Source organism: Tubulanus polymorphus, chromosome 4 (assembly GCF_964204645.1).
Source record: "Tubulanus polymorphus chromosome 4, tnTubPoly1.2, whole genome shotgun sequence".
Lineage (NCBI taxonomy): Eukaryota > Metazoa > Nemertea > Palaeonemertea > Tubulaniformes > Tubulanidae > Tubulanus > Tubulanus polymorphus.
In genome coordinates this window covers 18062640-18089758 of record NC_134028.1, presented here as the reverse complement: position 1 = coordinate 18089758, position 27119 = coordinate 18062640, and the positions used below count along the sequence as shown (strand labels likewise).

General features: G+C 37.6%; 1 protein-coding gene across 4 annotated transcripts in view; it reads left to right on the top strand.

Annotated features, from left to right (window-relative positions):
- Positions 1-130: 130 nt before the first annotated feature.
- LOC141903752 (cadherin-87A-like) overlaps positions 131-27119 on the top strand; it is a 115877-nt gene continuing 88888 nt past the window's right edge. For 2 of the 4 annotated variants that reach the window (XR_012619092.1, XM_074792029.1), the window contains exons 1-13: positions 131-312; positions 2890-2955; positions 4667-4797; positions 11259-11318; positions 11591-11683; positions 11896-12006; positions 12923-13057; positions 13945-14058; positions 18647-18725; positions 18944-19056; positions 21600-21806; positions 24489-24638; positions 24730-24894. Coding sequence is in view for 3 of the 4 variants with exons in the window: in XM_074792029.1 (XP_074648130.1) it covers positions 255-312; positions 2890-2955; positions 4667-4797; positions 11259-11318; positions 11591-11683; positions 11896-12006; positions 12923-13057; positions 13945-14058; positions 18647-18725; positions 18944-19056; positions 21600-21806; positions 24489-24638; positions 24730-24894 (1482 nt within the window). In the remaining variant the exon portion in view is untranslated. Of the gene's footprint in view, positions 313-2889; positions 2956-4666; positions 4798-8461; positions 8518-9354; positions 9424-11258; positions 11319-11590; positions 11684-11895; positions 12007-12922; positions 13058-13944; positions 14059-18646; positions 18726-18943; positions 19057-21599; positions 21807-24488; positions 24639-24729; positions 24895-27119 lie in introns of those variants that run through there. The other 2 variants (XM_074792031.1, XM_074792030.1) reach the window with 2 other exon arrangements.

Sequence of the window (27119 nt, the reverse complement as noted above, 5' to 3'; positions counted from 1 at the left end):
ATATCGATTTCCCACGACCAATATTTGCCAAGTTGAACGCGTCAACCGCGAATGTTCTGAAAACCTGTTATGCAGTTTAAAGCGAAAATATGTTCCATATTTAGAACGTGGATAATAACGGGTGTGGACGTAGGCCTATATTTTGATGTTCAGTGTTTCGCCTCTACTGCAGGTGCAAAAATTATAGGGCATTTAACGTTAGTTCTAAGTAGGCTTGCTGTGAAACCGGTAGTAGTTAGCAGCCTGTGTGGTCAATGATGAATTTACTCGACGTCTCGTTATTGTTGATGTTTGCCTGTGGGTTTATTTCGGGTAAGTTTGTGAACTGAATACATTATTGTGGATCAAGCCTATTCAAGGATATTCAAGATTTTTTCCCACGTGATCTTTTGGGCACTGATTGAGCATATTTTTCATTTTTGAAAAGATGATTAGGCCTATCTCTTTGGAGATCAGTAGCATGCCTACAAGCCGAGGTTTTGTTGAAATAAGTAGACCAGAAGTGGATATTTGCCATAGGCCTACGGCATTATTTTAGTAAACGCTATTTTGCCAGTGGCTATAGGCCTATAGGCCTATTAATAATGTCCCTGTGGCTCCAGTTACGGAGTACGGCGCTAGCTCCCGTTACGGAGGACAGATAGTTAGCGCATGTGCAATAGAATAAAATTCTGACTTGAATTGGCCTATTGGGATTCGAACTCAAACCAAAAAGTAGTAGAGCGCATTACCTACTGTGCCACTGCACACGACTGGAGGTAATTGGGTGAGTTAATTTATATAAAGCCTCATCTAGTCTGAATACCAGTCGTTGTTACTGGTTCCCTACAACGTCTGACGCTAAAGTATCATATAGAGGTTAACTCCTGTTAATTGCAATGCAACAACCGAGTGGGCGCATCAACGTTGAAACAACGTTGTGTTTCGACGTCGACTGTAGGTTGATTTTGAAAAGTGAATCAACGTTCATAGTCCGACGAGAAATCAACTTCATTAAACATCCAATATCCAACTAGATTTCAACCAAATTATAGCCTGATAGTCCGATGTCGTATCAACGTGGAATAACAACGCCTGGGTATTGACCTCCATCAAACCTGTTTGCAGATAATATTCAATCTGAATATGACTCAATACCAACTGAAATGTTAACCTGATACCAATAAAACCACAAACAAACACATATACTTGAAATACATATAGAATTAATTACATTTATTACCAAATGGTTTGCATGTAACATAATAAGCTCCAAAAATAAGATTTAAACTAACAAAACATGATTAAAATGCACAACCTAACTACAAATTGTAGTAGCCTAATCTACTTAAGGAATCTATTTAAGAAATCGAGAATTATACATCTTCTAAGATCCATTATGGTGTTAGTTTTCTCTTGACAGTTAACTCGATCCTTCTCTCAGCATCATATTTCAGCTGGTTCCGAATTACTTCCATGATGTCTGATTCAGTTGTACGATTTGCAAACAGCATCTGTAACCATAGAAATATTGATGCAATGAATGAGCAAGAAATATTTTCATAACTTAGCAAGTTTGAAATTTAACTAGTCAGTAATCAATTTTTCAATGTAGGTTTTATAATAATGAATCAAAGCTGTTGCTCCCTTCTGGGAGTGGTTGTATTCACAATAAACTAGTGTGACCAATATCAGACACTATAAAGGTACTTGGTAGTTTTCTTCCAAGTAGGGAATATTGTTAAAAATTACTTACCAAAGTTGACTTCACAGGGACAGGTCTCCTTAAAAGAAAATGTCATATTTCCCTTTTACGTATAACATCAACATCAGTGAATTTGATATCACCCTGAAAAAAACAACAGGCCTATACTGGAACAATTAAAAAACAAAGACAATGCAGAAAAAGTCTTAATTGTTTCTGCATTTACGTACTCATTACCCTCAAATGAATGTGGTAACCCATTTAGTTCATAAAGTGTCATCTGTCTCTACATTTGATTTTTGGATTGACCACTTGGTATACCTACCGTGCACGTAGGACGTCGGCCGACGACGTAAACATACCCACCCGGCTGTGTAACAAAAATACGGTGAAACCCTAAGGGTTAGCAGGTCTGGGCATTATAAGGCCTATTTCTATTCATAGCTAATGAAATACGATGGTTTAGCTTTATTCAAAACTACTTATATACCTGAAAATTCTCCAAAAGTTCACCGCGACTGCCTTCTTCCTCAACTCGAATGAACCAAAATGGCTGCAACGTTGTTACGTCGATCGATTAATTTTGGTGGATGTTGTTCGAATCCCGCAATTCGAAGTTCGATTTAGGTTGTTAATAACACATTTTCAATGCAACGTTAGCATTACCATTGTATTTTTCCAATATATATTAGATGGTTATTTCATCGATAGAGAGGAGGATATGTCACATTGATGTCTGCCCCGAAAGTCTTCCAATCAAAAAGTATGCCGAGGAGTATCACGGTGATTGGTATTAATTAAGCACCATTTGAGCACATGGATTTTCAAAATGAAGAAAAAATATCGTCACTGTTGATAATTAATTAAGGAGCCAGCTTGAGAACAAATTTGTGCCATTAGGCTACCCAAATTAATTGTTTTAGCAGCAACACCGACCCAAGTTTCCAGGGTGGGTCAGTAGGTGGATAAAAAGGATTAGGACAAAATCACAATTGTATCGTCTTCTTTACCTTTAAAAAAATATCGCAAATCTATGTTGAATAGAAAATTTGTCTTACAGTCTATTTTACAAGATCTGCACCATCATCCATGTAGGCTAGTTAAAATAAAACTACATATCAAGGCCTATATAAGCAAAGTGGTGAGTATTTTAAGTACTAGGCCAAAGACTGCTGCTTTTACATTAAACGCGTTTATCTTTACAGCTGGAAGAGCTCCAATTTTCATAGATAATATGAACCGATTGCGAATACCAGAATCTACGGACCTCTGTAAGTTTACGTTCTCCAAATATTTATGTTTTACTAATTATAATATACAGTCAAACCCCGATATACCGCCCACATTGGTGCAGAATGATTTTGGCGGTAAAGAGAGTAGGGCGGTGTTTAACTATGTATTTGTGTAGAGATGTACATATAGAAAACCTGGCAGTAGGCAGGGTGGTGGTATATGGGAGGGTGGTATATCGGGGGTTGACTGTTGTTAAGTCAAGTTAACAATTGATAGACATATACCTAATCAGAATACACTGTAACTCTTTCAGTACCCATGTGTGACTTGAGAAATACAACATTTTTAGCCCACTCGGGACTTTCGTCCCAGTCATCCATCGGTCCGTCCGTCCGTAGACGGAATATTTTGAGAAGTTTTGAAGACACTTCAATGCAATGTCTTTATATTTCGGTTACACATGTTCCTACTCTAGACACATCTGGCCCTGTCAGATTCGAGATGGCTGACTGGCAACCATTATTGTTCGCCAAATCAGCACTTTTTACACATTTTTCAAGTTTCCATAGGAAAGTTTGAAGAAGCTTTAATCAATTGTCTTGATATCTCGTATTTATTTGTATCCCCCGAAGGTTCATCAGCAGAAAATTGGGTTGATCGAAGTCAAGATGGTCGTCCCTTGACCTTTTTTGGCCCAAAAATGTCAATTTTGGCCCGAATTCGGAGTCCTGTAGATTCCTACTGGTTTACCATTTTTCATTGAAATTTGTGATGGCTATTCTATGGAAATTGATCTTTAATACTTGAGACAGGTATTTTTGATCAGCCAATCATTACGTAATTGGCGGCCATCTTGGTGTCATCAGTTCTCAATCGTAGATGGAAAAAGTTTTTCCACATTATATTGATACCCAAGCATATTCTGTTACCACAATCAATTGCAAAGATGTAGCTCATGACATATTCATGTTCTATCACGTTCTATGATTGTGTTAATTCAGGTATAACAGAATCTTGAAATAGCTAGTATGTTAATACATTTATGAATCATTAATTGTAATAAGGGCCTATGAATTAATAAGGTGATAAGATTTAGAATTAACATACACTATCTATTGAAGAGTTTATTCAGTACCTTCAATTGATAGTTTTAATTCGCAAACACATTTTGACTTGAAAAAATTGCTTGAATTAGATATTGTAAAATACAGAAATCAAATTTCTTAAAAGATTCTTTTTTTTAAGATTTTTTCTTTTTTAGTATAATATATTGATATTGATAATTATTTAATTCTAATATAAGTGATAGCATTAACTCTTACAATGTTTTGGTTAGAAATTTGGAAGAGAACTGGAAGCTTTTTTTCGGGTCGCGTCACTGAGAAAATACTGACAAACTCAAGAGAATACTGACAAACTCAAAAATATATACTGACAACATATTTCTGGGGTTGGCAGGTCTGTGAATAGTAGAATAACTTTGTATTTCCATATTATATTGGTACCAAGCATATATTGTTATCACAATCAATTGCAAAATTCTAGCTGCTGACATGTTCTATGATTGGGGTGAGTTTAAAGGTCTTTTGGTTTTTGTATATTGTCACTAGCGGGCATTGAATATTGAAATTGTTAGATTGTTGAGCTTTTGAAACTATTTTCCAAGTGGGCATGGTGTCCTGGACCCCTAGTTTTATGTTTTTTTAAATCCGATTTGTCAATGACCTTAAATCTACTTTTACATTGTAGTCTCAATAGTTTACACTTTGAAAGGAAAAGATCCGGATGGAGGAAGTGTGAGTTATGGCATCGATTCTGACTCATTTCGTGTGAATAGAAATAACGGTGAAGTTAGACTCATAAGGAAACTGGATTATGAGGTATGTAAACCTACCGTGATGATGCACAGGCTAAAAAATATCCTCATCCTCCATGTAGGCCTTGTTTGTTGTATGAGAGCTTGATATTCTATTGACACAATGCCTGATGCCAAACTGTCATAAAAGACCTTTACAAACAAAAAAAGAGTTTCAAAATATAGCTGAAAAGCAGTGACAACGGGTTTCTGCCTTCCTGGTTAGGCCATCCGTAGGCTGAGCCTATTATTATACAAATGCGAATTTAAATGACATGGTTTCCAGAGCTAAGGCCCATTGACTGTGCAATTGAGCATATATTCATACTGTTGAGAATGACCTCTACTATTAATAGAATAGTACTGGTGTGATATTTTTCCCCGCGCTTCCTCTGTAACGCATGTGCATGGAACCAGATGTTGACCTGATGAAATAAACTTCAGTTAACGAGTAGTTGTCATAGAAAGAAGATGTCCTTTTAGTTCCTTTCTTTGATCCTATGTCAAGAGACATAGATGGTGACTCAAGTTTCCCGTCATGGCAGATTCTAATTCAACACATACAAATCATTCATAAGAGCATTATCCATTCTCCAACCGCTATGAAGCTGAATTTTGAAAGAGGCCTCGTGAAAATATATATGAGCTTTTTCACAAAATTCTGGCCGCAAAAATATCTGCTTTAAAAAGCCAATCGGAAAGCAAAGACTCGTCTTAGATGGGCTTAGCCGCAGAGATAACTGTTTTATTTGTAACGACAAAATCAACAACGTGTCTTTAACTCCTCATTAGCCATTGGACTACCCGTTTATGCACTACAGTACTGCCATCTGTACATAGTATACAAAACTTAGCTACACTACAATTTGGGTATTGTAACAGCCCCTCTTCAAAGTTAAAAATGTTCATTCCAAAAATTACACTTTTGATTAAATTTAGATTATAGAGAATTTGAACAAGTTCAGAAAGTTTTTTGATTTGAGCATGTGCTGAATAAATTTTCCATTTAACTGTCATCGTTGAATTTCACTTTCTACTTGCTAAACATTTATTAAGTCTATTATAATTCTATTCACTAACTACTAATAAATCTGATGATAATTAATTCATGACATGACGGGCGTTGTTTCTACAGGTGTAGTTTCGAATTCGATTCATACGCCATCTTCCAGAACTTTAAATATGTTAGGCATTTTACTCGCTAATGCATTTTTGTTGCATGTGTCACACCATTTTTGGTTTCTACAAGATACAATCTATCGTCTAGTTTATCAATGATTTTAGCTGGTTCCACAGTTCTTGTCTAGTCTAAGGTTGGATGTAGACCCTATCTCCCTCGTTGAGCGGTTTTAGGTCTTTTGCGCCTTTGTTGTAATATTTCTCCTGCCTTTGCTTATTCTATGACAGATTCAGATACGTAATAGTCGTTTGCAATAGATTTTTTCTAATAGGTAGTAATGTTTTCGCTCGACGGTTAAACATACGTTGTACTGAACTCAGATTCTGCGATAGTCCAACAACGCTGAATAGTGGTCACTACTGGATCGCTTAGCTTTTTTCAGAAATCTTATCGCTGTTTTTACTGCTGATTCAGCTTGACCATTTGCACGACTATTCCATGGACAGATAGTTCGGTGTTCAATCTCCCATTTATTCTAAAGTTTTTGAAATGTTGCTGACAAACTGAGGTCCATTGTCACTGACCAAGATATCAGGAATACCAAATCTTGCCAAATGAGCCTTCAGTTTACTTAAGACCGCGTTCGAATTCGTGGAGTATAATCTATGGAAGACCTCAGACGACATACAAGATATGAGATATAACATACGAGATATGAGATGCAACATACGAGATACGACATATGACATACGAGATACGACTTATTTACATTACGGTTGTCCGTCCGCTAGCGCCACCGCAGTGTATGTTTTTTCAATATTTACTGCATATAAATCGTTTAACATGGTGACGCGTACAGTTATCGTCAATTATATGAAAACCAACATAGTCAACATTTTATTCAAACCAGAAATAGATTTCTTTTGGATAATGGACACCTGGACCGGACACAACGATTAGGCCATACTGTGAACACCCTGGACTAGGCGCGCCGGCCGTTCCTCTCCCGCGGGCGACGAAAGGTTTTTCAAATCACAAAACTAAAACGATATCAAACTGTTCAAGTTCATAATATTATGCTATTTCTTGTCTTCCTTTGGTCTGAAAACGGCCAGGTGTTCAGGAGCCGGGGTTCCTGTTACTCACCGCCTGCAGAAAAAATAACTACTGTTCACCGCCCGCCGTAACCGCCGGCTTTTCTGCATCAGAAATCAAAATTCTAAATCCACAGCCGGAAATCCCGGCCCCCTTGTACCCCTCCTCCGCTGTTTGACACCCCTGCCTGATTATATTGATATTCATAGTTAATGTATACGCCACTGCCTGCGCACGTGTCGTGGTATACGCCGCAACGCCGAGAGGAGCGCCTTTTTATGAACCAGCAAAATCGAAATAGATTAGCTATTTAGATTATATAGCCGATTAGTGTCAATTAGCATAACCGGGTATGTTGGTTGATAAAAACGCCAGGTAGAAATTATTCAATTATGGCCTACTCAGCAGTAGTTAGTTACCTAATCGTTGGTGGTAAGCTTTTTATAATCGGATGGGCTTATACCAACGTTAGGGATGACAAGGACCAAAACTCGGTTGAAAAAAGTAACACTTAAAAAATATACTTTCTATTCACTTCAGTCCACAATTAATGGCTTAATTCACAAACTTACACAGGTACCTTTCGAAATAATCCAATTTTATGTATGTTTCGAGTGGTTAATCAACATTATTTTGAGAAATTAATTAATTTCTCCACCAATTTCGCCATTGGCCGCCATTTCTCTGTATTGCACATGTGGCATGATAAGACAAGGGGACCTACAAGGATTTATATAAAAACTTCCAAGACGAAACGACAATTTTTATTTTTGATGGTTTTCCAACTTATATTTCAAATCTTCGTGTTTTCCATAATAAATAATGAAATAATAAATTCTGGTAAAAGAAAAATGTGAATAAGTGTTGATTTCTTAATTTTTTTCAATTTCGTCGTTTCGCTTCGTTAGTTTGTGCTGTTGTCTTGGCCTCAGTCCACAGGTGCCAGCACCTCCAGTAATTTTCAAAATGGCAGCTGTTGACCCGACGGAAATTTACTCTCACTTTACGGCCGATTTGCACGTGGATTAAGATCGTCAGGTGAGGTGTTATAGGTATCAGACAAACTACGAATCTGTTGTGCGTCGATTACAACAAAAATTAGACGGATATCTTAAGAGACAATGAAATGCCAGGCAAATTACTCGTCAGTCAAATTGGCTGACGAAGATTTCATACAAAAATGACCTTCCCATTCCTGACTGTGGTTTGTGAAAATATCCGATCGTGAAACTAAACCACAGACAGGTTACTGACTAACTCAGCAGCGACTTCTACCGAGAACACCATATCGGTTGGATTAGATAATCGGCATACTTGCTCGCCGAGCGAGTATGCTAATCGATTATGATAATCAATGTTCATAAAAATAACGGATTATGACATAATCCATGCTCATAAAAACGTCTTGCATACTCGAATATACTAATCGAGTGTTCATGAAAAAGGCAAAGTTGAAAAATATACACTGCGGTGGCGCTAGCGGACGGACACCCGTACTGTAAATAAGTCGTATGTCATATGTCGTATCTCGTATGTTGCATCTCATATCTCGTATGTTATATCTCGTATGTCGTCTGAGGTCTTCCATAATAATCAGTCTATCTCCCAGTAATTACTAAAATAATCGACTGTTATCAGGCAATCTGCCCTGTCTTTTTCGAATAGGTCACAGGTCACCACCTATTTTTGCCCAGGGTCGCGATACGGTTTCCTTTTGCATGGTTTCTTTGTGCTGTTTTGCATCTCTCTCTCGGAAATATCGCATGATGACATATAGTCTTTTAGTTGTTCATTCATGTTCAGCCAGTAAACACTCTCGAGCTCTACGTAAGCATACGAGAAATTTTCGACACCACTGCCACCATGTTTCGATAACTGTTTTATTTACTACAGTACTGCCATTTGTACATAGTATACAAAACTAAGCTACACTACAATTCAGATATTGTATCACAATCTGCCTACAGGATCTACTTGTTCGTTATGCTACGGTTCACTCTCACTGATCATCATCTCGAAATTTACTGACACAGTATCATTTTAACCTAGCTACATTTGGTGGACACTATTTTCTTGCAATAGCTTCTTCTCTTTGGAACAATGTTGATCATACTCTTCGAGATATTCACAGCATTGTAATGGTTTTGCCCCTATTGTTCGGTAACAATAGGGCACAAAGGAAATCCTCTAAAAGAGACGGATTACAATAGATTACACTTACAAAAGAAATCACTTAACCTGCTTCTATTTATTCCTGTAACAAGAGAGAACCACTTCCGGTATCACCCGGTAACACTATATTGAGGTGCACGGACTCGAACACTAAAATTTTAGCTATGACAGAGCTGGACTGTGATAAACCCGGCCCATCACAGCATCAACCAGTTGAAACCTTCATTATAACATTTCATAGTTACTATGAATTACTCAGCACAGGTAAACTTCTCATGGGAAGCACTTTATAAATGTTCATTATTATTGTTAGGTCAGCCATAGGCTAAGCCATTTACCATACAAATAGAGCGAATTCTCATGACATAGTGTCCAGATAAAAGAGGTTCGTGAACGTCAATTGATGAGTGACAAAATTCATCAGTTCTTTAGTTGAAGTTAGTTTGCCGAATTGATGAAAACGTATTTTTGCATTTTTCGGAACACTAAAAAATATAAAGGTGCGCATCGACTTCTAATTCGCTGCAAATTCAATTCATGTCATGTATGGCCCAGTCCTACTGGTGTAATTACTTGCTTCATCGAAAAATTTCATAGAAAATAGTTTGTCGGTTATTCACGATGCTATTACAACGCTTGCGAGTGATTTTATTAGGCCCGCTGTCGGCTGAGCCTATTACTATACAAATGGAGCAAATTTTAATGACATGGTTTCCAGAGGAATTGCCCTTTAACTGTGCAACTGAGCATATATTCATGCAAATCATTCATAAAAGCATTATCCATTCTCTAAATTGTAGGGAGCAGGATTTTGAAAAAGATGAGCTTTTTCACAGAAATCTGAAGTAAAAAATTACAGTTTTAAAAAGCAAATCATAAAGCAAAGATTACTGATGATTGGCTTGGCCGCAGAAATCAGCAGGTGGTTATATGAACAGACAGTATCGTCGCGAAAAATTTCATCGGAATCCATTGCGTTTTATTAATTTGGTTATTTATTTGATGTTGGAACTACATTTCATTTCGAAGAACACATGCCCTTTTATGTTTGTCGAGGCCGGCTATGAAAAGCAGTGAATTTTATAGAAGGGCAGTAAAATTGGGAAAGGGGAGTGAATCTCGGGAATTGTTCAATTTTACGAAAATAAATTATCTAACAAACTTCATACACAGTGTATAGAAATCGTCACACATGAACATGGAGAGTGTCTATTTAGTAAGTGGAGATAACCCACTCCCATGTATATTCATGATGAATCATCATGCAGCTGTGTGTGATGAAGATCACATCAAGACAGATATAGAGAAATTTTCATGAAAACTTCTCGATTCAATCAAGGGGGGCATCTTAGGCTTTTTTGATTACTTGGAGGACAGATTCTCTGAAATTCTGCCAAAAACTTTATGCTAAAGATTGGTATGCGTTTCCATTCATTATTCATTGATATTTTCCGTCATTATTTTCGATCTAATTGTCTGTAAAAAGTCAGTCTTCTCCCATCATTTGAATTCAATTGAATAGTTTTAACTATTTTTCATTGGTTCTGCTTTTGAACTCTAATCTAGACTACCAATGTTCAATTTTGATGCTCATTAAACCTACTCTCATGTAAATTTAGGAAAGTCCATATTGAGAATTTTGTTTCTTGTTTTAAGATTTAAAATTGTGGAGCGGTGTGGCTGAGTGGTTAGAGCGTTGGGCTCTGGGAAGCCAGGTCGTTGGTTCGAACCCCGTACATTGCCGTAGTGTCCTTGGGCAAGACACTTATCCTCATTGCCTCTCTCCACCCAGGAGTAAATGGGTACCTGGCCTGATAGATGACTCCTGAGCACTTGTTAGCAGCTCGGTGTTACTTCTCCCCAGGGAGAGATGACTGATACATGTTAGACTATAAGATTGGCCAGGGTAATAATACCGAAAATGTTAAGCGCTCTGAGCAGCCTGGCTGGATTTAGCGCTATATGAAACACATATTATTATCATTATTTCCAGAATGATATCTGTGAAATCTTTTGTTGATTTGGTTTTAGGGAGGAATATTTTTATTTGCACTGCAGAAAATATTGAGACAATTATGATAAATTGATATATCTTCCAGAAAGAAAATGTTATAGATGTATCCGTTTGGTTGTATGATGCTGAACACAGAGGAGCACAGGTAAGCAAGTTTACTTGCACCTTCGCGATTTAGATTTGAACCTCCATGGATTGCCTTGTGCTCTCTCTTCAGAAAAAAATTGATCCACAAAAGGGATTCAAAATATCTTTAAGTCTAGATTTGAGTTGGGCGTTTCTCTTTGTCAGAAGGGCCCCTGGTAAATTTGGTCAAATAAAAGGGGTACTGATAATCGCTTATGGAATTGAAAACCAAATGACATTTAGAACATAGTGCTGCTCATATTGAATCAGATTTACTTTTTCCATTTGTAGGGTGTTAAACACGATATTCGAGTAATAGTACAAGATGTGAACGATGAGGCTCCTAAATTTACAAAGGAGACATATGATGTAGCTGTGTCTGAGGTATGGTGACAGAGGATATTTGTCGAAATTGAATTAAAAATAGATTTTGAATTGAGGTTGCTGTCTTTATACAGTAGGTTCTGAACCATAGGCAACCTGGCAAATTTATTCGGTTTTTTATCCAAGATTTCATTTAGGGGCCCATAAGATTCTTGAATACATGCAACATTTTAGTGACAATAACATTGTTGAATTTTGTAAATTCTTTTCAGCATACACCAGTTGGAAGCGTTATATTTGACAATATTAATATAAAAGATGTCGATACAGTCAATCCTCAGTTTATCTCCGTTAAGTGTGATGCCAATCCTAAAAAACCAAAGGTACGAGTTTCGTTTTCGATAGATATCGATATGTTTAAGCTGCCAACCACAGGCACCATCTGTTAAGAAGTGAAATAAGATAGCTCTAGATAGTCTCACATGTGTGTATTCGCTGCCTGTTCTGTGCGCTTACATGCTGATGGTCGACAGATGAATGACGAGCAGGTGTCACTCATATGACGTTTCCGAAACATCTTGCGCAGCGAAAGGGTTAAATTGAAAATAGTCGGCAGGGCTATATACCATATTCTGATATATAACTAAGCGTTGTAATCTATGTATCCTAATAATATACCACAGACAGCAAGCATCTTTGAACAAGAGGTCAGAGCTAATAGATATGTTCAGACATGCTTATTAATTTCAACTAAAAAATATGAGAAAATCTAAAGCATTAAGTTGCAATTAGACTGCAATACAAATATTTTATTGAATGTGCTCCTTAGCTACAGATACATCCTCTTATACGGTAATACACGTCTTACACGTAGTATTCATTTACAAGCTTAGATCTTATCCTACCTGTAATATCTGTAACAACAGAATGGCTAATAGCAGCTCTATTCACCCATTGCCAATCTTACTCCATGATACGTTTTGCTGGATGTTCGGTGGCAGTACTGTCTGCAATTACTCAAGCCCAATCCTACCGATGGTCTTAGGGACGGTACTTGAAGATGCAACAAATACTATGATGAATATAATGTGAAATAGATGAATATAATGTAGGGGCAAAATATTTTCTGGCAAAATTTTGAAATTTTTCAGTTATTACATTGGTTTCTCATTGCTACTATGGTGGTTATCATGCAGGTTGATGATTTATCCCTTGATACCCAGTCTATGAAATCAGTCCCTAAGGTTTTACCAAATATTTCTTGGTTTTTGTATTTTTATCTTTCATTTTTAATTTCAGACTGTGCAAGCGTGTGAGCAGTTTTCAGTCATTAGGAATGTTTCCAATAATAAACAATGGATTGGTAAATTAGTACTCAATAAATCTCTTGATTATGAAAAGAAGACAATTTGGCAGGTGCCATTGATATCAGATGTAAGTGTACCCCCTATTCTAAATGAAATGCCTTTTGCTTTTTGTCTGCCTAACATAACTTTCTAAATATCTGTTATTGTTTATAACCCAGTAGAGACTGAATTTAGATATGAATGAGATATGATTGTTAACATTCTTATGCATTTTGACTTGTAATGAGTGTTTTTGCTGCTTTGCAAAAACCCAATTCTTTTTCTGCAGATTATCATTAGTATAAAGCACACTTAAAGGCTTGAGGCTATTATAGCCGTCACTTTAGTGTAACTGCAGTTAATGCTTGTGAGAATCAATGAACGGGAGTACAATAGCAGGTGTCCATTGAGAACACGTGTACTAGTAAGCCTACTTCTTTACCAATAATACAAAATATTAAAGTTTTGTGGTTTATTTCCTAATAAATGAATTGAAAATATAAGGATTCTTAAAATTCATGTTGCGCATGCCATAGATATTGTGGTAGAAAAAAACCGTGTATGAGTAAGCGGATGAATATTACTTTGTACTGATATCATATATCCTCATAAGAAATACGTACAAATGACCAAAATTGGCATGTAGATCATGGACTTTGAAAATTCCAGCGTCGACAGTGATCATCATGCACAATGTTGAATCATAGCTAGACACAAACTTGAAAATGGTCAGAATTCATAGTGATTTGTCTAAAACCTCCTATATAAGCATTGATCACTATGTGTAGTGCGGATCAATCGGTCAGTCATTTTTATCAAAAATAGATGAGGCCATTGAATATTGACATTTTCAGATTGGCAAGCATTTTACCGAGTGGACAAGTGCCCCAGGACCTAGTTCATTATCACAATTCGGTCCCCTTAGATTACGTCTTCTCATCATGCCACTATTTCAATGTTTTTGATTAATTGTAGGATGGAAAGAACAGCTTCAGTCAATCATTTGAAATACAAGTAATTGACATTCAAGATTCACCACCTATTATCATCAGTTCCACTAGTAAAATAGTTAAAGATGGATTTCCTGCTGTAAGTAGTGGAAGTTATGATATGTTTGATATGTCATAAATCATAAGCATCTTGATTCAGATGCATCATTGAGCAGATTTTTTAAGGATGGTTGTTCAAAGTTGGTTGTACATATGTGTCACTGCCAAATTGATATTATAAAGTGGATATAATGGTAAATTACAAAGCAGTTTTCAGCCTGCTCAGGACTCGGGAGGCTATTGTGTTCACTTTTTGTCCGTCCATACATTCATTGCATAACCATAAAGCGTAAACACAATAAATCTCAATTTCACGTAAGTGAATTTATTTGAAATAAACCATCCATTCTATTTTCGAAGAAATTGAAGCAGTCCTTGTAAACCTATTTTTTGATCGATTAACAATGTTTCCTTATAAAAACCAAAATGAAAATCGATTGAAGTGAATCGATAAAGATTTGATAAAGGGGGTAGGGGTTATGATCGGTTATGACACTTGTGGTGAGTTCCGTAATAATCGACTTGCGTTGCCGTACATCTAGGAATCAACACTACCGTATACTCTACCAGTATTGTAAGCGGCCAGGTGCTGACACGATATGAATAAGAAAATAGTGGTTCGATGTGGTTTAGTTTAAATGATTATTCATGATAAATAAAGATATTCTACTTGGAGTAATCATTTGAATGGAGGTCGCTCGCCATTCATTCTATGAATGGATCATAGTTTCTGTCAATCAACTACCCGCGCGCGTTATAGGCAGAGTTAACATTCGAGCAATTGAAAATCTTTCGATGTCGGAGTGGGATGGGCCAGATTTTTACGATATTCATTATTTACAAGATATTGACGGAAAATGCCGGGGTTTTTCTCTGCAATGATTGTTAAGAAAGGTAGGTAGGCCCCATCGAAAATGGAGTGGTCTATTATATTATTATATCGTAAAATGGAGAAGGTCATCTATGATTTATCTCGGGCAAGAGAAAACAGTTCTCAATGATAGAAAGATGTTTCCAGAAAAATCAAGCCAAACGAGGAAAGTAAGACCTACATCAAATGATAAGAGAAAACCTCAAAGACAGCAGAATGAAAGTAAGTTTAGTTTTTATTTACTGTATAATGTAAAATATTTATTCTTTCCTGTAATCAAATTGTAGGTATATCTATATCATTACAATTTTTCTTTTTAGGCAAAGCAAACTACACATATGAGGAACTTCAACTTGAGGCTAAAGATTTATTTTTAAATTCAGTAGCAGAATATATATGGCGATTATACCTCGTTGATGTGTTGTTATCTGGTTCTTTCTCTCTGTGATAAAATGCACGATCCACCCCACCTATCCAGCAAAGCCTGATCCTGCAAGGGTGTTCACCTAAAAGCCAAAATGAAAAATATTCATTAGCAAAACATTTTTGCAATATTGTATTTCCAGTATGAAAGATAATTTTATCTAAAGTGTTCTAACCATCCATAACATTCACTTCCAGTCTGTGAATATTCGCGTCACTTCTACGATTTTCCAAAAAATCAATAGATTCTGAATTGACGAAAAAAATACACAATATATCTTTTGAAAAAGAAAACAAGTCAGTACAATACTACTACATACAGGCTAGGATACATATTGCTTAAAAATTAACAATAGCAATAAGGCTGGGGGTTCTGTAATGATAGGTCTTCAATAAAGTAAAGACACTCTGCACTTATCATTATCTAGGTGGTATCTAAGCGTTTTCAAGGGCTCGAAATCTTTTTGCGACGCAATGCAACACGTAACGAAACGTAGGTTTGAATAGCACAAATCAATGACTTTAAGATGGTATAATCGTTGTTGACCGTCCGGCTTTTTTACCTATGCTTATTTAAATGAACTTACCAATTTACAGCACTGATAGGAGTGATAATTTCATCAATCGTCGATAAATCTGGTAATTTTTGTTCGATTTTCACAAAACTTGTACCAAAATGCGAAGAAATTTGCGCTAGTCGCAAATTAGCTCACTGTGCATGTCTAAACTAGGGCATATTCGATGAGACCACAGTGCGCATATTGGATTGCTCCGAGAAAAGCACTTCCTCTAAAACGATGCTATCTATGAAGCAAAGGCGTTGGTAACCGAATCGCACTCAATGATCGATACAGCGCGTTCAATGAATTTGAATAGCGCGAGCGACCTCCATTCAAATGATTACTCCAAGGTCTAAACATTACTGATCACTAGAGTTTATACCTGCGCGCACGTTGTCTGTTGATTAGCGCGCAGCAGTAATGATCAGACGCGTGTGTGATGCATACATATCATCAATCAAAGCAAACTATTCAATAGATCAATACTGATGGATCCAAAATGTCGACTGCCCGTGAATGTATTTTTTTATATTGGAATAAAATTAATCATAACTATTCAAACATCTTTCTGCCGAGAAAATAGCTGCTGCCTCAGGGATTTGAACCCACTTTCTATTGTTTGTTTGAATATTTCAACCACCAATCAGACTCTTCGATACATTTGTCATAAATCAAACATGGCTTCCACCATCAAACTGATATTAATTTTTGCTAGATTCTGGTCCCAAGAATTTCCCAGATGCCCGGAATTTGCCCCAAATTTCAAAAACTTTCTTGGGGTAGGACCCCAAAACCCCCACAATGGCTTCGCACTTACGGCGCTTGCGCTTTGAAGAATGACAACAAATTGATTTCCCAATTTAAAAGACATAGCAGATATCTATCATGGCGGATTTTTGATTAATGCCCTCATTTTCATGGGCTGGGACATGGGAAATTTTGTATTGCTCGGATCAATGAATGAGTCACCAGCACTGGTGGCGCTGTGTTTAGTTTCCTATTGGAGTTGTCTAAAACTAAACTGACAATATTAATTCAATTTGTCAGTTTTATGCATAATCTATTAAAATATATATCTATTCCAACGTATTTGAAATTTTTATACTCATTTTTTGCAAGACAGTGGTTATATTGATGGAAAAACTTTACTTTTGATGTGCGGACGATTGCTGCCCTGTACTAATTTGCATGATTGAACACCAATCATATAAACAAGATTTTATAAGCTTATAGACGTACAATGAATGGCTTCAATAACGCCTAATGTGCTGCTGGCTCTGCGGTTTATAATAATTGTGCCTGCTCTCCGGATGTTCATCCGGCGACCGGCGCTGGCTGGCTGGTCGGACCTTAAGGGTGAGGCCATGAGGTTAGAGAGGAGACGCCTCGTAACGCCTTAGTCAGGGAATATTGTCTTTATACGAATGGTAGCGAGTAGTGCGTCATGAATACGACAACGGGGTGGATATTGTAACCTAGTAGATACGAGAAATGAAAAAGACTTTTGCATTTGGTAAATCCCAAAACTGGAGAACTCACAGAGTTACCCGATTGAAAGTCATACCGGGCACAAAATGTTTTTCTGATGAAAACTAAAAGAATTTTTTCTAATTTAATGAATTTTGCAGAATGGGGGGAGGGTAATCAGTGCTCAAAGTCATTTTAAAATGTCTTGGATATGCAAAAGTACGTTACCTGACGCTTAAACTTCACAAGGCCCGTGGGCCTCTAGTTTTATGGTCGGGTTGCGTAGCACGATGTTTTAGTGGTTCGACTTGCACTTTATTTTCCCACTTATCTCTGTTTTTTGACATAAGATAACTTGTAACTTGCTCAGTCAGTCTGAAATTTGTTGCGCTTTCCTGAGTTTGTTAAAGAATATATGAATTTATTTCTTATTATACTAATTTGCATTAAAAACACTGTACTGGTGGACCAACATTGTGTAGTATATAGTTGAAATCCAACACATGAACCGATGCGGCTTGTTCGCTATGATCCTGCCTTTGTGTGGGTATTATCTTGTTGACCTCTAAGACATACTTGCACTACGATATGATGTTAAGGTATATTGATGAGACGATTACGCAACAGAGTAGCTACGGATTGGCACAGCAACTACGAGGGAACATGTTGGTGTTGAATTGTGTAGTTCGTTATGATGGTCTTATTCATAACTGTCACTGAGTGTCTTCGATCGAAATTGTTTCTAGCCTGACCACATAGAAAGATTCTTTCTAGTTGTCAACTACTGTTGGGATCCCAGAGCTTCTTTGTAGTTTGCCATTTTGCATTGAGATTGAGATATGGGTATCAGTCCTCATTGTAGATTAAAAAACGTTCTTTTTGACGAAAATAGAAATAGGTTTTATTCTAAAGTCTTGCTATTTGATAAATGGTAGCGCTGTCACAGAAAAGATCTCACATTGAATTAAGATTACCTAGTTATTCTTTCTTGCCACCAGGGGAAGTCGAATATCAAATTATATGCAATTTGTCTACTTATATTAGTACTGATGCATATTCCGTAACCACAATCAATTTTCAAAGTTGCAGCAGATGCCACCAAGGGAAAAATAATTAAAGATACGACTCATAGGTGGGTTTCAGAATTGATAAAGGAGGACAATGAACGAGTTGAACCCCAGGGAGAAAAATTGGAGCGACACCTACCTATACCCCTTATTATTGCAGATCTATTTTGGTCTATATCAAAAAGGTGTAGGCATAAATGTTTGTAATTGTCACTGAAATTTTAACTGTTGTGTTTTAAGAGGAAGTATTTACTCACAGTCATAGCTGAGGATGGAGATAAATTCGCTCCCCGAAAAATACGTTATGAGATTATGAGCAGTAAGTTATTCATGTTGTCCCTAATCATTTTATAAACAATGAATAACACCTTTCACTGTACTGGTTTCGTAAATTAGTTATATTTTATGAAGAATCTTGGTGTACGAATCACTCTTCTTGAATGATTCTTAACTTGGTATCCTGTCAAACTTGGTAAAATATATACAGTCAAAATTCTCCCAACTAGGTCAATTACTGAAATGTTATTATTTCATTAGATCCTGGAGGCTTGTTTGAGATCGACCCTAACTCTGGTAACATTACAACACTACAGATACTTGATAGAGAGAAGCCTATTCTCGCAAATGGTTATGTGTCTATAGATGTAAAGGTAAGCTCCCAGTTACATGTACTATGCACTATTTTTTCCAAGCCCGCACCATGAGGGGATTCAGGGGTAGAGAACAAACTCCCTAAAGTTGTGAGAGTGCCCTTCAAAAAGTCAGTGTTAAGAATCTGCGTTAAGATTTTTGGTTTACCATTGTTAGCCATAGTGGAGTTGGCATCGAGCCAATTATGAAAAATTGCAGTATGTTTCTTTATGTATGATGTTATGTTTTCTTTATGTGTTTTATATGTTATGTATTTGAAGGTTTTATTGGTATTTGGCCTAAACGTCGTATAATTGCGAAACCGTCGATGACATAGTCAGCCTCATTAAAATTCCTCGAAAAACTGTTTTTGTCGGAAAATATTCTTAGCTCTTGCATATTAAATTGCAATTACCTTGATTGAGGGCATTGTCTCTACGAGCTAATGTGAGCAGATGTTGACACAGAGTTTGCTGTCCTCCGCTTCAGAATGTAACAGCTGGCTCTTGACCGGCTCGCAGCAGGGGACCGGGTAACGAAGTCTCTCGCTATTACCTCTTAACCTCTTAAGGCACTACCTCTTTTATAGCCCGACTGCTGGCATTCTTCAATGGATCTCGGGAGCTTTGAAAAAGGGCGATACATACCTCAAGAGCTGGTGAACCTGCTGTTTAGGTCTCCCCTAGCCGCTTCTTCAAAGATTTTTTCGAGATGGTGTGCAGGGGCTGTTGAACAATGTTGTCCAAGCCCTTTCACGACCACCAGCCCCCTACTAGGAGCAGAGATGAGAATTCCCTGCGGATTCCCGCTGATTTCGGTGTTTGAAAAAATATTATTTGTCTAAATAGTCCAAAAATGATGTAAAAGTAGAGGGAGGTGATGATGGTCTCACTCAGCTGGTCCGGCGTGATTGGTAATCAGATGAACCATAAAAGTGTTCAGTGCCTGTTTTACTTATCGTCGCGTATTGCATTGCAACACTGATTTTGTATCTACTATAATTAGGATGTGTGTGTCTTTTATCGATCGGTTGCAGACACGCGCGGGCAGCAACAGTAGTAATGTATATAGCCTACTACAGTTGCCGCACGCGTACGTGGCAATCACCTTCAGATATTATACACTGTGTGATGATTTTTATTGTGCATTCATGGGCGCATTCTAACTGCAATAATTCAGGGCTCGACCCGTAGTGCATGAAATGCTGATTGTCATCGAATGAGGATATGCAACATTGGAAATAGCCATTACCTTCCAAAATATAATAGTTGTTCATGATCGCTCTAAGTGCTCGGAAAACGCTTTTAATTTCTAAAATTTTCTTGGGGTCGCTGTCCTTCAGACTCCCCAACAATCAGCTTGGCGGAGGAGCAAACCATAGAAGAGTTTCTGTAACAAGAAACGATACAGGGATAGATGGAGCAAGAAGCAATGAATGTCCAGGACCAGTGGGAGGCTGCTTGAAGAGGTATGCTGACCGCTGGTCTGCCAGGTTCGGGCTACATGGATAGTCCGTCTACGGTTTTTGGAGAAGTCCCACCTATGAATGGACCCTCCCAACATGCGTCCGAACGCTGGGCAAGAATCTCATAACGCCTCATCTCTGGACGAGCTGTTGAGAAAAGGGGCAATCCAGCCACTAAAGAACATCTTATCTTGTGGTTGGTTTTCCCAGATGTTCACGGTCCTGAAGGCTTCTTGACTATGCTAGATTTGTCCAGGTTGAACATGTTTCTTTGCATCTCCAAGTTCTGTGTGACTACTCCAAAGGAGTTGATTCAGTCGCTCTGCCCCAGTTAGTGGGCAGCACCCAAAGACGCATACTCTCAGGTACCTATTCTCCCCAGGTTTTCAAAGCACCTAAATGGCATAAAATGGCGAAACAAGATTCATCAGTTTCGCACTCTCCCCTTCGGGCTCAGCTCCACACCCTAGCTTTTCATCAAGTCGGTGAAGCCAGTGCAGAAGGTTTTGATAAGGATGTTCGTCTTTAGGACGACTGGTTCAGTATAGGGGACTCACAACAGTGCCGGTCATCAGTCATGAAGACTCCAGATCTTGTACGGGATTTAGATTTCTGGATAACCCTGGCGAAGTCAAGTCTGGTCCTGCCTTAGTGTTTCATGTACCTGGGAATAAACTTCGATCTTCAGCCAGAGGGCGTCAGCTAGGACTTAATCTCCTCTTTTGGGTCAGATGAACTCGATGTTCAGCGTGATACCCATGGGTCATCTTCAAGGCCTGATGCAGAGGTTTTGGAAGGAGTCCTAGAATCGAGTTGATGGTCAATGGGAACAGAAGCTTCCCTTTCCTACTATGAAGAACAACATGTCAACTTAACAGCGAGGCATCATGTGAAAATTCTTCGATATGAAAAAATCTAAATCATTACTGCTAATCTGCTAGTTGAATTTAATCGAACATTTGAGGGTCTTACATGAGGGCGATTTGCAATTCAATTTGTCCATGGATCCTTACATTTGTATTCTTTGTACACACCAAATAATGATAACAACACATTGCTCTATTTCATTTATTTTCATCTAGTTTATTTTTGTTTTAGGCTCGTGAAGTGGTGAATGCTTCCTTGGGTATCTATGGAAATGATAGGTCAAATACAGCTACTGGAACCGTGATCGTAACTGTTTTGGATGAGAATGACAACCCTCCATTGTGGGCACCAAGAACCTATAAGACTGAAGTTAATGAAGATATTGCAAGTAATGTGATGGTACCAAATTTGTTATTGTCTGTAGAAGACCGAGATCAGGTACATATTTTTATACAAAAGAAACTTGTATGTGTGACTTGGACTTAAAAATATGAATATATAAACCCTGTATACTCTTTATACTACCTCACTTTTGGTAACGATTCATAATGCTAGGTGTTCATTAGTTCTCATAGAAAAAAACCACATTCAGAAAATTTCATATTTTTTGAGAAATTTACCAAAAAGTGTCAAAAAATCGATTTATTTGAGCATTTTTTTTTGCAGCATCTTTAACTGTCCAAAATTACACATGTGAAAATTCAATCCTATTGCGTCGGAAGAACTTAATATCGCCAAGATCTGACGCTTTGCTTGGTAGTTATGGGCTTTCAAAGATGATACCCCTCAAAATCTTGGTTATATAAAATTTTGTGTTGACCTGGTTTTGACTTCCATCATGACGTCATAACATTGAATGGGGTGGATCAGCAGGTCCGCGTTATTTCACAAACAAAATGGCGGCACAATTGAATGGGTTGATATTCATCATTTCTAGCGCGGATACTGATACTCAAGGCGTATGATATAACGATTTATTGTGTGCGATATGTTCAGTGATTCATTGATTAGTTTTGATATCCCGCGCATAAGGTAGCGTTGCATCAAGATATCTGACGAAAATCTGGTTTCGAAATGCAGAAATTTACCTCTGTGTTCGCCACACGGCTGATTTACTGATCGAATTTTTAGAAATCAGTCTGATATTTACACGACTGGAATACTTTTTTATCATCATTAATTGAACTCATTTTATTGAGGTCTCGTATAGGCAATATCGCTATATACTCTCGTGTTCACTGCGTGTATTTATCAGTAAAAGATAACGCGCGCTACGGTGTATATCGTGCGTAATAACGATTTGTCCGTGTGAAGATGTAAGCTACTTAAAGCATATCATGAAATTATTAGCATTGGTTGACATCATGCCAATGCTAGTAAAATGGATCGAAAATAGTAGTACGAAAAAATAGCGCCGACTCTTCTTATTTTCATTGTAACTTCAGATTGTCACTCCGTTCACGTAAAACATTAGAAACAGCTGAAAATGACAAAAAAAATGTTTCAATTATTCCCCACAACATAGCGTTGCCAGATTTCTGATTTAATGGTCCAAAAAGTTATTCGATCGCATTTTTCTCGTTCATTCTTTTTAGGACGCCCTAGGCCTGCCCGCCTGCTGCACACACATAAGGCGGTAGCACCCTCTTACGCACTCGGCAGAGATTCGCTTTGTAATGCGCGCCGGGAAAAAATACCTTTTATTATCTTTTTCCATGCGTTAAACAACAGTGATTGAATTTACGCGTTGTTTGTCGTAAATTACAATATTGCGATGGTTATTTGCCGCTGCTGTAGTATTTTGGAATTGAATCGAGCGGCCTCGGTAGCTCAGTGAGATAAGGCGTGATGCTGTTGAATCCACTATCAATGCCGAGTTACAAGTGGGTTCGAGTCCTGCTGGCTGCGAACAGTGTGCGGGCAACACCTCAAAGGCCGTACCGTCGTGAGGTTAAATGAACAATCCAATAGGAATAGTCTAGGGAAACCAAGATCCCAACGACGTAGGTAAAGCCAAACAAACAAAAAGACAAACAATCATCAGTCGGCCTCAGTGACACCAACGCCGGCATCGCTGTCTGCGACGTTTTGCATGCGTACATGCATCATAGCTTGGAGCTCTAAGATCACAGGGTCTTGCAATTGCATTCTGAAAAATCGTTCTGTTTTTGTTTTCATAATTCAGTGGAGCCTAACAGTTCATGCGTAAAAACGGGTTTTTGTTTCCAAATCTTGATTGATACAATGTATAAATATCTTGGCTGGGACATGATCGAAAACATCAGAATAAACTAGTTTCGTCTTTTTTACAGAATCGCATTAATGAGGTTTAACAGTACAAATAGCCTAGGCTAAATCGTTCGGCAGAAAATAAATTCATTTTCAGGAATAAAATCGTACTAGACAAAAAGACCTTTTAGTCTGTGGTCCTCCCAATCAACATCGTCATAGATGATTTGCCGGCATGTAAAACATTATAACTACTTAATACCACAGTATAATCTACCAATGCTTCAAGGCCCATGGGCCTCTTGTTAAAAACCATGTCAGTCGATGAACTTCGTTTTGTCGGTAACCGGCACTGGCCTCAAATTTGAAGAACTTGGGAGCTTCCGTCCTGATTGGTCCATATGATTATGAAAACCCTCCAATGAAACCCAAGCTCTCACCAAGTTTGTACTGTATCTTAACGGGTCACTTATAGTTTTAGTTGTTTTACTTCATTCTAGGGTTGTATTAGAATTATGAACATTTGTTCAGACCAAAATTGAGTCCTTTTTGATCTATTTTTGTCTTGTTTAATTTTCAATGAAATGAATTTTGCATACCGGTTGCCTACGTGACAGATTTTTTACTTCACACCAGTTTGGCGAGCCACTGGACCATTGGTCCTTTATATCGGTTTATTTTTGTCTACTTGACAAACCAAGAAATCATTCCTACACATTTCTTCACTTGTTCCCTGTCTACAGCCAATACAGGCTGGTGAATATATACAGAATAAATATTTAAATCCCTATATGAAAGACGGATATGATTTAAAGTTTCTTATTTGGGATGCTGCTGAATTATGTCTGGTTTGGAGCTGTATTTGATAGCTTATTTTCATACATATTTCAGGGAAACAATGGGAAATATAAAATAGAACTGCTCAACCACAGGGATAGATTTAGTATTGATCCAACCGAAGGGCAATCCCTAACAACTGTAGGTGTCAAGGTCATTAACAGTTTTGACTATGAGAAAAATGATCGAGAATTTATATTAAAGGTATGTTTGTTTATACATATAACATTGTCCTGTGCTAATTTATTCACGGAAGTTTGGTGTTATTTAATTTCAATCATGTGTAATACTCCAGATCAAAGCACAAGAACATTTAACTACTGAGAAGAGGTCAGATACAGCAACTGTAACCATAGCTATACAAGATGTCAATGATAATGTTCCAGTATTCGATAAGAATGAATATATAGCATCAGTTTTAGAGACCCGTCCCCCTGGATATAGCATCACTACAATACAGGTATGTAAAGATATGATGTCATTTACAAACCCATACACACTTTGCATCAATCAACTAGTAAACATGTGCACTTAACATGAATAAAATATGAATAAGTCACGCTAACCTTGATTATGTATTTACACCAACCCCAAAAGGTCTTTAAACTTACACATGTTAATATTTCTGTGATATCTCAAAACCCATCATGAACAACCATGAAATTTGTTTGGTATGTGGTATGGAAGTAATCATATTAAAGATAGCACCTAACAGATCGTTTGTGGTTTTACCCCTCGACCAAAACAATACGATTCCCATCATACAGGGCATAATTTTTAATGTATATCCTTTATAGACATAGACCCAGTTTTATGATTTTAATAATAAGCAGACCGCATTACATGCAAAAATGGATGCTAAAACCGATTTTTCAAAATTTACGTCCCCTAGGGGTTAAAATAGGAACTAATCATGTGAGGGGTTCGTTGCATTTAGAAACCAGATACATGTATATCAATTTTTATAGAAATGCATTGATACCCTTAGTCGATATAGATGTAAATGCATTTTCCAGCGTCTTATAGGTGGCGCTATTGGAGAACCATGTGAGTTACATATTTATACCATACATCCATACAAGCGTCTTGTCAAGGGCTACTGATGACTCTCTGCAACCACCATTCTATCTTCAACGGTTAAGGAGCTAGGAGCAAAAATCTCATTGAAAAATTTGGGGTCCCATTTTCGAGCCCGTAAAGCCCAAACGGTTAATCGCAGATAGGGCGTAACCATGACTTTTTTTAGCCTCCGGCCTGTCATGAACAACTTTTGTGCTCGGCCGAAGCGGAAAACTCAAAGTCAAAAATTTTTCTCACACAGTAACTTTTCGATATCAGAATTTTCAAAAGTAAAACGCCCCCTGGTGGGTGAACGGGGTCCCGACTCAAAGATCCCTTCATCTTACCTCAAGTTACCTGTGTTCCATACATCTCAAGAAAGTTTCAAGTAAATCCGCCGAGGAATATTGTAATGCTAGCAGAATATAGTCATCCAGGCTCTTGCATATAGATAGCTGCATTCATTAGCTCCAACCAGGGAAGTTACTGCAAGGATGCTATTGCTTGTATGCGGCACAAACAAGCCTATAAAAATTCCTCAGTTGCGTTCACTCGAGACTGACCTCATTCAGTGCGCCACATGTATAGTAGCAGAGATAAACAAGAAAATTAATTTTAAAAAATTATTTGACGCCTGCGAAAAAAATGTATAATTTCTGGGCTAAGCTAATGTGGAATTGCAAATTTGAAATCGAAGTTTTAAGAAATTTGGGGAATGATGAGATTTGGCGATTGGGTAGATGATACAGCGGGTCTTCGACCTTAGTAGTGGTTTAAATTTTTTTATTGAAAATTCTCAATAATTGATCGCGAACTTGCGACCGACTTCATTTACTTATGCCTCTAAGCTGGTCTGCAACTTCATTGCCTTCATGGTTGAAGAACGAGCTCTTCTGATGTCTGCTTCATCATGACTTCGAGCATATCGTGTGGCCTAGCCAGCCGGCCCGGTCCCCGGGCCCGGGCCACGGGTTTGGCTGTCACTCGATATCCTAGAGTCTTGAGTCTGGGTGGGTTGAAGTAGACATTGTCATTTAAAATAACATGCTTATGTTGTTCTGTATGAATTACCCGTGTGTCATGTATGTTATATTAATTTATTTTAAAATTTGTATTTATTGAATTTGGGAATTTTATCCCGAAATTTCAATGTAATAAGGATCAATAAAGAATTGAATTGAATTGTCACCTAATACACATGCCATCAGAGGACGCGGAGCCGTATATGATAGCTATGCTATTACAAATTGCGAATCTCACGAAACCTGCATACTCCTAATATCAAACATATTTTCTAAAACGTTTGAATATTGAAATTATATGTTTACACATTTTCATATTGACCGCTTGTAGCCGCTGATGAAATTCACGCCGGCCCTACACACATCGTAGATAGCTTCGTCATTCCACCGGCATGCCCACGTCAGGGTCTGACTTTTATATCAGACTTCCAAATCGTCTATACATCCGCCATTTAACCGAATAATCCGATTTACTTATCATTTCTATTTATGCCTGCCGCTTCTGATATAATCATACATCCTTTACTATTACAATACGTCTTCTAATGATATTCAATGCAATATAACATTTCGACGTTCAAATATAGGTCATTATATAATCACA